At 34.8% G+C, this 16,594-nt stretch overlaps 2 protein-coding genes and 1 long non-coding RNA gene across 3 annotated transcripts in view; 2 read left to right on the top strand and 1 right to left on the bottom strand.

Moving 5' to 3' along the window:
- The first annotated feature begins 11,524 nt into the window (after window positions 1-11,524).
- LOC138943306 (uncharacterized) lies at window positions 11,525-13,674 on the top strand. Its single transcript, XR_011448452.1, has 3 exons — window positions 11,525-12,135; window positions 12,239-12,370; window positions 13,347-13,674. It is a non-coding gene; the product is annotated as an uncharacterized lncRNA (long non-coding RNA).
- Window positions 13,675-15,622: 1,948 nt separating this feature from the next.
- LOC138943442 (uncharacterized) lies at window positions 15,623-16,571 on the top strand. Its single transcript, XM_070314297.1, has 4 exons — window positions 15,623-15,823; window positions 15,919-16,206; window positions 16,325-16,375; window positions 16,456-16,571. Exons 1-4 carry the CDS (start codon window positions 15,742-15,744, stop codon window positions 16,569-16,571), a joined length of 537 nt encoding a protein of 178 aa, XP_070170398.1. The 5' UTR covers window positions 15,623-15,741.
- Window positions 16,572-16,581: 10 nt separating this feature from the next.
- The window catches only part of LOC138943441 (uncharacterized), a 1,576-nt gene continuing 1,563 nt past the window's right edge, over window positions 16,582-16,594 (bottom strand). The window contains exon 7 of the mRNA XM_070314296.1: window positions 16,582-16,588. Within this exon, the coding sequence (XP_070170397.1) occupies window positions 16,582-16,588 (7 nt within the window). The remainder of the gene's footprint in view (window positions 16,589-16,594) is intronic.

Below are 16,594 nucleotides of genomic sequence, written 5' to 3'. Positions count from 1 at the left end.
TCCTCAATTTCCTTAATGTCGTGCAAGTATTTTCGACTAAACTCACTTACTGACACGTAACTAAGACGTTCCGAACGAACAAAACTTGCGTACATAGCGATTTTAACAATGTATGCCGTGAAGCGGTTCTTCTCAATTTCCTTGATGTCGTGCAAGAATTTTCGACTAAACTCACTTACTGACACGTAACTAAGACGTTCCGAACGAACAAAACTTGTTTACATAGCGATCTCAGCTTTGTGCGCAGAAAACGTATATCCTCAATTTCCTTAATGTCGTGCAAGAATTTTTGACTAAACTCACATACTGACACGTAACTAAGACGTTCCGAACGAACAAAACTTGCGTACATAGCGATCTCAGCTTTGTGCGCAGAAAAACGTATATCCTCAATTTCTTTAATGTCGTGCAAGAATTTTCGACTAAACTCACTTACTGACACGTAACTAAGACGTTCCGAACGAACAAAACTTGCGTACATAGCGATCTCAGCTTTGTGCGCAGAAAAACGTATATCCTCAATTTCTTTAATGTCGTGCAAGAATTTTCGACTAAACTCACTTACTGACACGTAACTAAGACGTTCCGAACGAACAAAACTTGCGTACATAGCGATCTCAGCTTTGTGCGCAGAAAAACGTATATCCTCAATTTCCTTAATGTGGTGCAAGTATTTTCGACTAAACTCACTTACTGACACGTAACTAAGACGTTCCGAACGAACGAAACTTGCGTACATAGCGATTTTAACAATGTATGCCGTGCAGCGGTTCTTCTCAATTTCCTTGATGTTGCACAAGAATTTTAGACAAATCTCACTTAGTGACACGTAACTAAAACGTTCCGAACGAACAAAACTTGCGTACATAGCGATCTCAGCTTTGTGCGCAGAATAACGTATATCCTCAATTTCCTTAATGTCGTGCAAGAATTTTCGACCAAACTCACTTACTGACACGTAACTAAGACGTTCCGAACGAACAAAACTTGCGTACATAGCGATCTCAGCTTTGTGCGCAGAAAAACGTATATCCTCAATTTCCTTAATGTCGTGCAAGAATTTTCGACTAAACTCACTTACTGACACGTAACTAAGACGTTCCGAACGAACAAAACTTGCGTACATAGCGATCTCAGCTTTGTGCGCAGAAAAACGTATATCCTCAATTTCCTTAATGTCGTGCAAGTATTTTCGACTAAACTCACTTACTGACACGTAACTAAGACGTTCCGAACGAACAAAACCTGCGTACATAGCGATTTTAACAATGTATGCCGTGCAGCGGTTCTTCTCAATTTCCTTGATGTTGCACAAGAATTTTAGACAAATCTCACTTAGTGACACGTAACTAAGACGTTCCGAACGAACAAAACTTGCGTACATAGCGATCTCAGCTTTGTGCGCAGAATAACGTATATCCTCAATTTCCTTAATGTCGTGCATGAATTTTCGACCAAACTCACTTACTGACACGTAACTAAGACGTTCCGAACGAACAAAACTTGCGTACATAGCGATCTCAGCTTTGTGCGCAGAAAAACGTATATCCTCAATTTCCTTAATGTCGTGCAAGAATTTTCGACTAAACTCACTTACTGACACGTAACTAAGACGTTCCGAACGAACAAAACTTGCGTACATAGCGATTTTAACAATGTATGCAGTGCAGCGGTTCTTCTCAATTTCCTTGATGTTGCACAAGAATTTTAGACAAATCTCACTTAGTGACACGTAACTAAGACGTTCCGAACGAACAAAACTTGCGTACATAGCGATTTTAACAATGTATGCCCTGCAGCGGTTCTTCACAATTTCCTTGATGTTGCACAAGAATTTTAGACAAATCTCACTTACTGACACGTAACTAAGACGTTCCGAACGAACAAAACTTGCGTACATAGCGATCTCAGCTTTGTGCGCAGAAAAACGTATATCCTCAATTACCTTAATGTCGTGCAAGAATTTTCGACTAAACTCACTTACTGACACGTAACTAAGACGTTCCGAACGAACAAAACTTGCGTACATAGCGATTTTAACAAAGTATGCCGTGCAGCGGTTCTTCTCAATTTCCTTGATGTTGCACAAGAATTTTAGACAAATCTCACTTAGTGACACGTAACTAAGACGTTCCGAACGAACAAAACTTGCGTACACAGTGATCTCAGCTTTGTGCGCAGAAAAACGTATATCCTCAATTTCCTTAATGTCGTGCCAGAATTTTCGACTAAACTCACTTACTGACACGTAACTAAGACGTTCCGAACGAACAAAACTTGCGTACATAGCGATCTCAGCTTTGTGCGCTGTAAAACGTATATCCTCAATTTCCTTAATGTCGTGCAAGAATTTTCGACTAAACTCACTTACTGACACGTAACTAAGACGTTCCGAACGAACAAAACTTGCGTACATAGCGATCTCAGCTTTGTGCGCACAAAAACGTATATCCTCAATTTCCTTAATGTCGTGCAAGTATTTTCGACTAAACTCACTTACTGACACGTAACTAAGACGTTCCGAACTAACAAAACTTGCGTACATAGCGATTTTAACAATGTATGCCGTGAAGCGGTTCTTCTCAATTTCCTTGATGTTGCACAAGAATTTTAGACAAATCTCACTTAGTGACACGTAACTAAGACGTTCCGAACGAACAAAACTTGCGTACATAGCGATCTCAGCTTTGTGCCCAGAAAAACGTATATCCTCAATTTCCTTAATGTCGTGCAAGAATTTTCGACTAAACTCACTTACTGACACGTAACTAAGACGTTCCGAACTAACAGAACTTGCGTACATAGCGATTTTAACAATGTATGCCGTGAAGCGGTTCTTCTCAATTTCCTTGATGTTGCACAAGAATTTTAGACAAATCTCACTTAGTGACACGTAAATAAGACGTTCCGAACGAACAAAACTTGCGTACATAGCGATTTTAACAGTGTATGCAGTGAAGCGGTTCTTCTCAATTTCCTTGATGTTGCACAAGAATTTTAGACAAATCTCACTTAGTGACACGTAACTAAGACGTTCCGAACGAACAAAACTTGCGTACATAGCGATCTCAGCTTTGTGCCCAGAAAAACGTATATCCTCAATTTCCTTAATGTCGTGCAAGAATTTTCGACTAAACTCACTTACTGACACGTAACTAAGACGTTCCGAACTAACAAAACTTGCGTACATAGCGATTTTAACAATGTATGCCGTGAAGCGGTTCTTCTCAATTTCCTTGATGTTGCACAAGAATTTTAGACAAATCTCACTTAGTGACACGTAACTAAGACGTTCCGAACGAACAAAACTTGCGTACATAGCGATCTCAGCTTTGTGCCCAGAAAAACGTATATCCTCAATTTCCTTAATGTCGTGCAAGAATTTTCGACTAAACTCACTTACTGACACGTAACTAAGACGTTCCGAACGAACAAAACTTGCGTAAATAGCGATCCAAGCTTTGTGCGCTGAAAAACGTATATCCTCTATTTCCTTAATGTCGTGCATGAATTTTCGACTAAACTCACTTACTGACACGTAACTAAGACGTTCCGAACGAACAAAACTTGCGTACATAGCGATTTTAACAATGTATGCCGTGAAGCGGTTCTTCTCAATTTACTTGATGTTGCACAAGGATTTTAGACAAATCTCACTTACTGACACGTAACAAAGACATTTCGAACGACCAAAACTTGCGTACATATCGATTTTAACAATGTATGCCGTGAAGCGGTTCTTCTCAATTTCCTTGATGTTGCACAAGAATTTTAGACAAATCTCACTTACTGACACGTAACTAAGACGTTCCGAACGAACAAAACTTGCGTACACAGTGATCTCAGCTTTGTGCGCAGAAAAACGTATATCCTCAATTTCCTTAATGTCGTGCAAGAATTTTCGACTAAACTCACTTACTGACACGTAACTAAGACGTTCCGAACGAACAAAACTTGCGTACATAGCGATCTCAGCTTTGTGCGCTGAAAAACGTATATCCTCAATTTCCTTAATGTCGTGCAAGAATTTTCGACTAAACTCACTTACTGACACGTAACTAAGACGTTCCGAACTAACAAAACCTGCGTACATAGCGATTTTAACAATGTATGCCGTGAAGCGGTTCTCCTCAATTTCCTTATTGTTGCACAAGAATTTTAGACAAATCTCACTTATTGACACGTAACTAAGACGTTCCGAACGAACAAAACTTGCGTACATAGCGATCTCAGCTTTGTGAGCAGAAAAACGTATAACCTCAATGTCCTTAATGTCGTGAAGTATTTTCGACTAAACTCACTTACTGACACGTAACTAAGACGTTCCGAATGAACAAAACTTGCGTACATAGCGATTTTAACAATGTATGCCGTGAAGCGGTTCTTCTCAATTTCTTTGATGTTGCACAAGAATTTTAGACAAATCTCACTTACTGACACGTAACTAAGACGTTCCGAACGAACAAAACTTGCGTACATAGCGATCTCAGCTTTGTGCGCAGAAAAACGTATATCCTCAATTTCCTTAATGTCGTGCAAGTATTTTCGACTAAACTCACTTACTGACACGTAACTAAGACGTTCCGAACTAACAAAACTTGCGTACATAGCGATTTTAACAATGTATGCCGTGAAGCGGTTCTTCTCAATTTCCTTGATGTTGCACAAGAATTTTAGACAAATCTCACTTAGTGACACGTAACTAAGACGTTCCGAACGAACAAAACTTGCGTACATAGCGATCTCAGCTTTGTGCGCTGAAAAACGTATATCCTCAATTTCCTTAATGTCGCGCAAGAATTTTCGACTAAACTCACTTACTGACACGTAACTAAGACGTTCCGAACGAACAAAACTTGCGTACATAGCGATTTTAACAATGTATGCCGTGAAGCGGTTCTTCTCAATTTCCTTGATGTTGCACAAGAATTTTAGACAAATCTCACTTAGTGACACGTAACTAAGACGTTCCGAACGAACAAAACTTGCGTGCATAGCGATCTCAGCTTTGTGCGCAGAAAAACGTATATCCTCAATTTCCTTAATGTCGTGCAAGAATTTTCGACCAAACGCACTTACTGACACGTAACTAAGACGTTCCGAACGAACAAAACTTGCGTACATAGCGATCTCAGCTTTGTGCGCAGAAAAACGTATATCCTCAATTTCCTTAATGTCGTGCAAGAATTTTCGACTAAACTCACTTACTGACACGTAACTAAGACGTTCCGAACGAACAAAACTTGCGTACATAGCGATCTCAACTTTGTGCGCAGAAAAACGTATATCCTCAATTTCCTTAATGTCGTGCAAGTATTTTCGACTAAACTCACTTACTGACACGTAACTAAGACGTTCCGAACTAACAAAACTTGCGTACATAGCGATTTTAACAATGTATGCCGTGAAGCGGTTCTTCTCAATTTCCTTGATGTTGCACAAGAATTTTAGACAAATCTCACTTAGTGACACGTAACTAAGACGTTCCGAACGAACAAAACTTGCGTACATAGCGATCTCAGCTTTGTGCCCAGAAAAACGTATATCCTCAATTTCCTTAATGTCGTGCAAGAATTTTCGACTAAACTCACTTACTGACACGTAACTAAGACGTTCCGAACTAACAAAACTTGCGTACATAGCGATTTTAACAATGTATGCCGTGAAGCGGTTCTTCTCAATTTCCTTAATGTTGCACATGAATTTTAGACAAATCTCACTTAGTGACACGTAACTAAGACGTTCCGAACGAACAAAACTTGCGTACATAGCGATCTCAGCTTTGTGCCCAGAAAAACGTATATCCTCAATTTCCTTAATGTCGTGCAAGTATTTTCGACTAAACTCACTTACTGACACGTAACTAAGACGTTCCGAACTAACAAAACTTGCGTACATAGCGTTTTTAACAATGTATGCCGTGAAGCGGTTCTTCTCAATTTCCTTGATGTTGCACAAGAATTTTAGACAAATCTCACTTAGTGACACGTAACTAAGACGTTCCGAACGAACAAAACTTGCGTACATAGCGATCTCAGCTTTGTGCCCAGAAAAACGTATATCCTCAATTTCCTTAATGTCGTGCAAGAATTTTCGACCAAACTCACTTACTGACACGTAACTAAGACGTTCCGAACAAACAAAACTTGCGTACATAGCGATCTCAGCTTTGTGCGCAGAAAAACGTATATCCTCAATTTCCTTAATGTGGTGCAAGTATTTTCGACTAAACTCACTTACTGACACGTAACTAAGACGTTCCGAACGAACAAAACTTGCGTACATAGCGATTTTAACAATGTATGCCGTGCAGCGGTTCTTCTCAATTTCCTTGATGTTGCACAAGAATTTTAGACAAATCTCACTTAGTGACACGTAACTAAGACGTTCCGAACGAACAAAACTTGCGTACATAGCGATCTCAGCTTTGTGCGCAGAAAAACGTATATCCTCAATTTCCTTAATGTCGTGCAAGAATTTTCGACCAAACTCACTTACTGACACGTAACTAAGACGTTCCGAACGAACAAAACTTGCGTACATAGCGATCTCAACTTTGTGCGCAGAAAAACGTATATCCTCAATTTCCTTAATGTGGTGCAAGTATTTTCGACTAAACTCACTTACTGACACGTAACTAAGACGTTCCGAACGAACAAAACTTGCGTACATAGCGATTTTAACAATGTATGCCGTGCAGCGGTTCTTCTCAATTTCCTTGATGTTGCACAAGAATTTTAGACAAATCTCACTTAGTGACACGTAACTAAGACGTTCCGAACGAACAAAACTTGCGTACATAGCGATCTCAGCTTTGTGCGCAGAAAAACGTATATCCTCAATTTCCTTAATGTCGTGCAAGAATTTTCGACTAAACTCACTTACTGACACGTAACTAAGACGTTCCGAACGAACAAAACTTGCGTACATAGCGATCTCAACTTTGTGCGCAGAAAAACGTATATCCTCAATTTCCTTAATGTGGTGCAAGTATTTTCGACTAAACTCACTTACTGACACGTAACTAAGACGTTCCGAACGAACAAAACTTGCGTACATAGCGATTTTAACAATGTATGCCGTGCAGCGGTTCTTCTCAATTTCCTTGATGTTGCACAAGAATTTTAGACAAATCTCACTTAGTGACACGTAACTAAGACGTTCCGAACGAACAAAACTTGCGTACATAGCGATCTCAGCTTTGTGCGCAGAAAAACGTATATCCTCAATTTCCTTAATGTCGTGCAAGAATTTTCGACTAAACTCACTTACTGACACGTAACTAAGACGTTCCGAACGAACAAAACTTGCGTACATAGCGATCTCAGCTTTGTGCGCAGAAAAACGTATATCCTCAATTTCCTTAATGTGGTGCAAGTATTTTCGACTAAACTCACTTACTGACACGTAACTAAGACGTTCCGAACGAACAAAACTTGCGTACATAGCGATTTTAACAATGTATGCCGTGCAGCGGTTCTTCTCAATTTCCTTGATGTTGCACAAGAATTTTAGACAAATCTCACTTAGTGACACGTAACTAAGACGTTCCGAACGAACAAAACTTGCGTACATAGCGATATCAGCTTTGTGCGCAGAAAAACGTATATCCTCAATTTCCTTGATGTTGCACAAGAATTTTAGACAAATCTCACTTAGTGACACGTAACTAAGACGATCCGAACGAACAAAACTTGCGTACATAGCGATCTCAGCTTTGTGCGCAGAAAAACGTATATCCTCAATTTCCTTAATGTCGTGCAAGAATTTTCGACCAAACTCACTTACTGACACATAACTAAGACGTTCCGAACGAACAAAACTTGCGTACATAGCGATCTCAGCTTTGAGCGCAGAAAAACGTATATCCTCAATTTCCTTAATGTCGTGCAAGAATTTTCGACTAAACTCACTTACAGACACGTAACTAAGACGTTCCGAACGAACAAAACTTGCGTACATAGCGATCTCAGCTTTGTGCGCAGAAAAACGTATATCCTCAATTTCCTTAATGTCGTGCAAGAATTTTCGATTAAACTCACTTACTGACACGTAACTAAGACGTACCGAACGAACAAAACTTGCGTAAATAGCGATCTCAGCTTTGTGCGCAGAAAAACGTATATCCTCAATTTCCTTAATGTCGTGCAAGCATTTTCGACTAAACTCACTTACTGACACGTAACTAAGACGTTCCGAACGAACAAAACTTGCGTACATAGCGATCTCAGCTTTGTGCGCAGAAAAACGTATATCCTCAATTTCCTTAATGTCGTGCAAAAATTTTCGACTAAACTCACTTACTGACACGTAACTAAGACGTTCCGAACGAACAAAACTTGCGTACATAGCGATTTTAACAATGTATGCCGTGAAGCGGTTCTTCTCAATTTCCTTGATGTTGCACAAAAATTTTATACAAATCTCACTTAGTGACACGTAACTAAGACGTTCCGAACGAACAAAACTTGCGTACATAGCGATCTCAGCTTTGTGCGCGAAAAAACGTATATCCTCAATTTCCTTAATGTCGTGCAAGAATTTTCGACTAAACTCACTTACTGACACGTAACTAAGACGTTCCGAACGAACAAAACTTGCGTACATAGCGATTTTAACAGTGTATGCAGTGAAGCGGTTCTTCTCAATTTCCTTGATGTTGCACAAGAATTTTCGACTAAACTCACTTACTGACACGTAACTAAGACGTTCCGAACGAACAAAACTTGCGTACATAGCGAATTTAACAATGTATGCCGTGAAACGTATATCCTCAATTTCTTTAACGTTGTACAAGAATTTTCGACTAAACTCACTTATTGACACGTAACTAAGACGTTCCGAACGAACAAAACTTGCGTACATAGCGATTTCAGCTTTGTGCGCAGAAAAACGTATATCCTCAATTTCCTTAATGTCGTGCAAGAATTTTGGACTAAACTCACTTACTGACACGTAACTAAGACGTTCCGAACGAACAAAACTTGCGTACATAGCGATCTCAGCTTTGTGCGCAGAAAAACGTATATCCTCAATTTCCTTAATGTCGTGCAAGAATTTTCGACTAGACTCACTTACTGACACGTAACTAAGACGTTCCGAACGAACAAAACTTGCGTACATAGCGATCTCAGCTTTGTGCGCAGAAAGACGTATATCCTCAATTTCCTTAATGTCGTGCAAGAATTTTCGACTAGACTCACTTACTGACACGTAACTAAGACGTACCGAACGAACAAAACTTGCGTACATAGCGAATTTAACAATGTATGCCGTGAAACGTATATCCTCAATTTCTTTAACGTTGTACAAGAATTTTCGACTAAACTCACTTATTGACACGTAACTAAGACGTTCCGAACGAACAAAACTTGCGTACATAGCGATTTCAGCTTTGTGCGCAGAAAAACGTATATTCTCAATTTCCTTAATGTCGTGCAAGAATTTTCGACTAAACTCACTTACTGACACGTAACTAAGACGTTCCGAACGAACAAAACTTGCGTACATAGCGATTTTAACAGTGTATGCAGTGAAGCGGTTCTTCTCAATTTCCTTGATGTTGCACAAGAATTTTCGACTAAACTCACTTACTGACACGTAACTAAGACGTTCCGAACGAACAAAACTTGCGTACATAGCGAATTTAACAATGTATGCCGTGAAACGTATATCCTCAATTTCTTTAACGTTGTACAAGAATTTTCGACTAAACTCACTTATTGACACGTAACTAAGACGTTCCGAACGAACAAAACTTCCCAGTAAACACGCAGGGCTCATTTCCGTAACAATTATATAATATTCTATATGTATATATTACAGATCATTAAAATGAAACTATAACGTATCAGTTATATCAATAACATAATAAATCTATAATTGTTGCATAGAATTGTTATGTAATTTTGTCGTTACTTTGTTATGTAACATTTTTACAGTTTTGTGAACGTTAATGTGCATACTCTAAAAGTTTCGTAAATGCTACGTAACTCTAACGACGTAAATGTAACGTTATAATAAATACGTAACATTTATACAGTTTTGTGAACGTTAATGTGCATACTCTAAAAGTTTCGTAAATGCTACGTAACTCTAACGACGTAATTGTAACGTTATAATAAATACGTAACATTTATGTATTTTTGTGAACGTAAATGTGCATACTCTAAAAGTTTCGTAAATGCTACGTAACTCTAACGACGTAATTGTAACGTTATAATAAATACGTAACATTTATGTATTTTGGTGAAATGTAAATGTGTATACTCTAAAAGTTTTATAAATGCTACGTAACTCTAATGACATAATTGAAACGTTATGTTAAATACGTACCAATTATGTATTTTGGTGAATGTAAATGTGTACACTCTAAAAACTTCATAAATGCTACATAACTCTAACGACATAAGTGTATCGTTATGTTAAACATGTAACATTAACATTATTTTATTGATGTCAATGTATACATTTTTGTTAAAACCTTGTAAAAAGAATTCGTAAAAGGAAGAGAATTATGCAGAAACAAGAAAATGAAAGATTTTGAGAGAGGAAAGTTGCGATATATTTATTTATAATTTAAAAGCGGTAACAATATATCAATCATGCCTTTTTTAGAGAAGAACTACAACATCACAAACGCGTGCTCCGTGCACACCATATACATTTATTGTGTGTGTACCACATTTGATTTTTTTTTGTGTGTATACAGGGTGATTCAAAACAACTTTTAGTTCTTAAAATGTCGTATTCTTGAATTAATTCTAAGACGATTTTTCCTTTATCAAAATTTTATCCGAAGCTTAGTTGTTAAATTATAATATATGTACACACACACACACACACACACACACATATGTAATACACAGACACACACGCACACGATAAATGCGTGTGGCGCACGCAAAGCGCACACTTGTAATGTCTAGTAATAACAAAATTTCCATATCGTATTACACATAAAAAAATATATACCATTGTTGACATTTTTGAGTGTTCTGAAAAGATGATAAATGCATATAATATCATTGAGAAAAACGTATTTGAAACATATTTTCTTAATAGAGTTATAAATGTGGAAAATAAAATTATATATTAAAAAAAAAATTTTAAAATATGCACCAGATATCTTTTTTTGAATGATATATGTATACTATTTTTCTGTTATGTAACATTTATGAAATTTTTATAGTATACACATTTACATTTATCAAAATACATAATTGTTACGTATTTAACATAACATTTCAATTATATCATTAGAGTTACGTAACATGTATGAAACTTTTAGAGTATATACATTTACATTCACCAAAATACATAAATGTTATGTATATTTAACATAACGTGTCAATTATGTCGTTAAAATTACGTGGCATTCACGAAACTTTTAGAGTATACACATTTATGTTCACCAAATTGCATAAATGTTACATAATAGAGTAACGACAAAATGACATAACATTTCTATGTAACAATTATAGATTCATTACGTTATTGACATAACTGATACGTCATAGTTTTGTTTTGTTCATTTATAACATATAGAATATTATGTAATTATTAAGTAAATATACGTTTACTGAAATTTTTTACTTATGTTCTTTGTGCAAGACGCATAATTAGTAAATTTTTCTCTACATTATGCATCTGTGTAAGTTATGTGAACATGCCCTAGGGGGTAAGTCTGTGATTGGCTTATTGTTAGTCGTATTAAGTATACGTGCAAGCATAGACATAGTCGCTGCTACTTGCGAGCGAGAGAGAACGCAAGGAGCACGGAACAGAGTATGTCCTTTTCTACGTGTATCTTTACCCCCACTCCTTAAATAAAGGCAAACGCTCGGTCTAGATATACTATGTCTATGCGTGCAAGGCTGCGTTCGGAAACATCACTCGTGTGCACACGAGTGTCGTTCTATCTTTGTTATGTACCAAAAGTTAAACAAAGATAGAACGTCGCTCGTGTGCACACGGGTAATGTTTCCGAACGCAGCTCTAGTGCGCAATCATCGTACAAAGCATCCCAAGCTTCTGCGCGCTAGGCTTTACTTTTCAATATGGCCAAATCTACGAAAACAGTAGTTGTGCGTGTGAAAAAATTGTGTTGAAAGTGTGAACAGTATCGAGATATTGGTAAGTATGAAATAAATATTAACTTAATAATTAATGCCAACAAATGATAATTGTTGTCTTGTGGTAAAAAAGCTATGCTAAAGATTGAATTCCTCTTGTGCAGTGAACAAAAGATACATCGCGTACCACGTGAAAACTGAAAACCACGTGCGCCTAACAAAGGACAAAGGACCTCGTGCCGGCGAAAGATACACCTAGTTTTGCCTCATTATTTTTATATTTTGGCATTTTTATAGTAAGTACGATTTATTTTATGCAACATTATTTTTCCCATGTTTTTTTTACAATATTTGTTGCACGGTCATATAATGAGAAAAACAAGAAATCTCTTATTTGCACTACTTTTTGAATCAGAAGCTTGAATATTTCGAGTGTAAAGTTACATCATTTCTTAATTATAGATTTTTTATTTTTTATTGCATTGCGGCATACTAAATTCCGGTTTATAATTTTTTTATAATGATCGTAATGGTAATTCCAATGATAAATGATATCAATTATGAAATATAGCTTTTATATTGTTGAACAAGATATCTGCATTAGAAAAAACTGTAGATATATTTTTTCGAATACTTCATATATTTTGAAAGTTTATTATTGACTGTTTTCATAATAATTTTTTGCAAATGAAATAGAATCTTATAATTAATAAATATTTTCTATGCATGAGTCTTAATTTTTCAATTTGGTATTTGATCGTGAATTAATTTGATGTAAACTGATTTTTATTCAAGTATAAAATATTTAAACATGATAGCATTAATTATTACAAGTCATTACATAATGAAGTTATAGGTCTTAAAAAATTGTAAATATTATGCGTGCAATATGCTTATATAATTACTTTAATTTATAATTTATAGTTTATAATAACATGCAACGTAACAAAAAAAATTATTCGTGTTTAATTAATTACAACACTAAAATACATTACAAAAATATTTCCGTTAAAAGACATTAAAAAATTATGTAGGTTGTTTCACCATAATTGTGAGAAATCAAATTTTTTATATATAAATGAAATACTATTTAAGAAACATAGATTGCATTTTTTCTGAAATTTTCTATTAGCGTCCTTAAAATATTACATAAATTATATTTTAATTATTGAATTAGTTTGTTTCTATAAAAAACTGCAAATGTCTTAAAACATTTTTTATTTGTCAAAATATTTTTAATTCTCCATATAAGCTTCCTATATATTGTTTCAGTGAAAAAGGAAAATATAATATAAACAATAATATCAGGCAAACCCAAACCTATATTCGTATACATAATCGCAATTCATCTATTTCCTATTGCTTTATAAAATTATATTATGTCCAAATCAAAATTAAGACTAGACATTAATTCTTTAACGCCAAGGCAGCGGCGACGTATTTTCTTAAAAAAATTTCGTAATATCTGCCAAATGACTATTAATTCAAATTTGGAAATTCAAAATAATATCGTAAGTTTATCGAATGGGCCAGGTAACATCGAACAATTACCTCAGCAGCAAAATGTACTAAAAGAAATTGATATCGATTATTCCAATGTAATGAACACTCATAAGTGTATAGAAAATAATCATGATTTAGTTTCTGAACATTCGGAAATTAGTATTGATAAAAATAGTCTTCAGTTAAGTATTTCAAGTGATAAATTTTCTAAAACAGAATTTTGTAAAACAGAACTTATTAACGACATCCGATTATGGGCTATTGAAAATCGTGTCAGTCATTCTGCTATTAGTAGTTTACTGAAAATTCTAGTAAAATACGGCCATAATGTTCCGATTGATGCTCGAACTCTATTTCAAACGCCCAAACAAGTAGACATTATTGAAATGACACCAGGAAAATATTATCATGCAGGTTTAGATGATAGTTTGAAAAAATCTATTCGTAAGCATTATTGTCGAAATAATTTACCATCTCAGATAAATATTAATGTGAATATAGATGGTCTTCCTTTAACAAAATCTTCTGGGAGTCAATTTTGGCCTATTTTAGGTAGTATAGTTGCAGATATTTACACCGAACCGTTTATAATTGGTGTTTATCATGGTTTTGAAAAGCCAAAATGTTGCAATACTTTTTTGAAATATTTTAAGGATGATTGTTTAGAAATTTTCCGAACTGGCATTGTAGAATACGGCAAAAAAATAACTGTGAAATTGAACGTATTTATCTGCGATGCTCCTGCAAAATCGTTTATCAAGGGAACTAAAGGACATAATGCGTATTTTGGATGCGGTAATTGTATTCAAGAGGGAGATTACATAGAAAATCGAGTAACGTACCCAGAAATTAATGCAATGTTAAGATCAGATGAATCTTTTAAATTAAGAAAACAAGAAGAACACCATAAAATCACTTCAAATCTTGAAGATTTAAACATTGGAATGGTTACTCAATTTCCTTTAGACTACATGCATCTCGTACTATTAGGAGTAATGAAAAAATTGTTGCAGTTTTGGATTAAAGGTAAACATAATGTTCGTATGGTTGCAACTCAGATAACTCTTGCTTCAACTTCTTTATTATCTATGTCATTATTCCTACCTAAGGAATTTGCTAGAAAGCCAAGGAAATTAGATGAGGTTGATCGCTTTAAAGCCACCGAATTAAGACAATTATTATTATATACTGGGCCAATAATCTTTTTTAAAAAATTATCACGTGATAAATATGTTCATTTTTTGAGTCTGAGCATAGCAATTCGAATTTTATGTAGCAAAGAATATTGCGTACAACTGCTTGATTATGCACACAGTTTATTATTGTATTTTGTTGAAAATTATTGCACATTATATGGTCGTCAATATTTATCATATAACGTTCATAATTTAATTCATTTGTGTTATTATGTAAAATTATGGGGAGTGTTAAATAAATTTAGTGCGTTTAAGTTCGAAAATTACATGCAAAAAATTAAATCAAGAATTAGATCTTCGAGTCGGCCATTAGAACAATTAGTCAATCGTTGTAAAGAAGAAGATAATTTTAATATAACAAATGTAGAAAAGAATTATCCAATACCAAAAGTACGTATTATAAATGGCAAAAAGATAATAAAATCAATTCAATGTAAAGGTTTCTATCTAAGTACAAGAACTGCTGATAATTGTTGTCTTTTGTTAGATGGTACAACGATTTCACTTACGACAATTTATTTTAAAAATAAACAGATTTACATTATTGGCAAAAAGTATTTAAATATTAAATCATTTTTTCGCATTCCATGCAACTCTTTAAATATCGGAATTAAAAAAATTAACGAGTCACAGTATGAGTTAATTACTATTCCATTGTCTGATATTAAATTAAAATGTGTAAAACTGCCTTTATGTGACGAAGAAGCTGTGATCTTGCCTTTACTGCACCAACAAGATATATGTTTATGGCGAGTACTCATATTGATAGAATATATAATTGAAAACAATATTAAATTAATTAACAAGTTTTACTTTTTTACAGATTATTAATAATGGTAAAACATTTCGCTGTCGTAACTTTTCCAAGCGGTGGGAATAATGAAGAAGAGATCGTATCAGAAGTTCCATCTTTATGGCTTTCTTCCAATTTAACAGAATGCTGATGGCCATCGGTAAAAAATATAAACATGTTTATTGTGAAACAAACTCCACCTGTTACTAATAATCCTAAATGGACACTTTATCCTATCAAATTTCATGGATATTATGGTAATTTATATTTTACTTCAGAATTTATGTAATTATTTTTTTAATATTTTAAAAAAATAATGTAATTTGTAAATTACGGTTTTGTCCTAATCAAGATTCATTAGATGAGGCTAGACAAAGAGCAACGAATTATTCTTCAAGCGATGAAAATAATACAAATCAAATAAAGAAGTCATGCACAAAACGGTCACTAAATACAGTTTATGATAATGAATCTGAATCTGATTCTGATGACTCACGTTCAATTATACCAAATCCACCATCAATCCACAATGTCTCACAATCAGCCAAAAATATTCAATCAATCTCAAATATTTTGGATTCAACAATTATTAATAATATTGATATGGAAATTCTTGATGGAACTATAGTACCTCACAAAAGTAATTTTTATTTTAATTCTTTTATTCCATTTTTATTATCTCTATAATAAAACGGTTTTTTTTTAAATTATAGTTATTGTTTATTATGAGTAATCTAATACTTTTTTAATATTTCTAGATATGCAGGATGTATATACGTTAGTGTCAGAAATGTCAGATAAAATGGAAGGTTTTGTATTTACTTTTTATCTTATAATTTTATTAATATCTCTTTATGGCATTGTTTACTCAATATTATTAATTTTTTAGATAATTTTGAAAAAATATGTACAGCTATAACTACAATTTCATTAGACATACAAACTATAGATATTCGTTTAAAAAACATAGAAACACAACATAACCAACATAGTACTCTGCGTTGATACATCAGCGTTATACACTGCTT

The sequence above is a fragment of the Polyergus mexicanus genome, unplaced genomic scaffold, assembly GCF_030449975.1.
Source record: "Polyergus mexicanus isolate NDT 795.1 unplaced genomic scaffold, iyPolMexi1.0 SCAF_26, whole genome shotgun sequence".
Lineage (NCBI taxonomy): Eukaryota > Metazoa > Arthropoda > Insecta > Hymenoptera > Formicidae > Polyergus > Polyergus mexicanus.
This window is presented reverse-complemented; position numbering and strand designations above follow the sequence as displayed.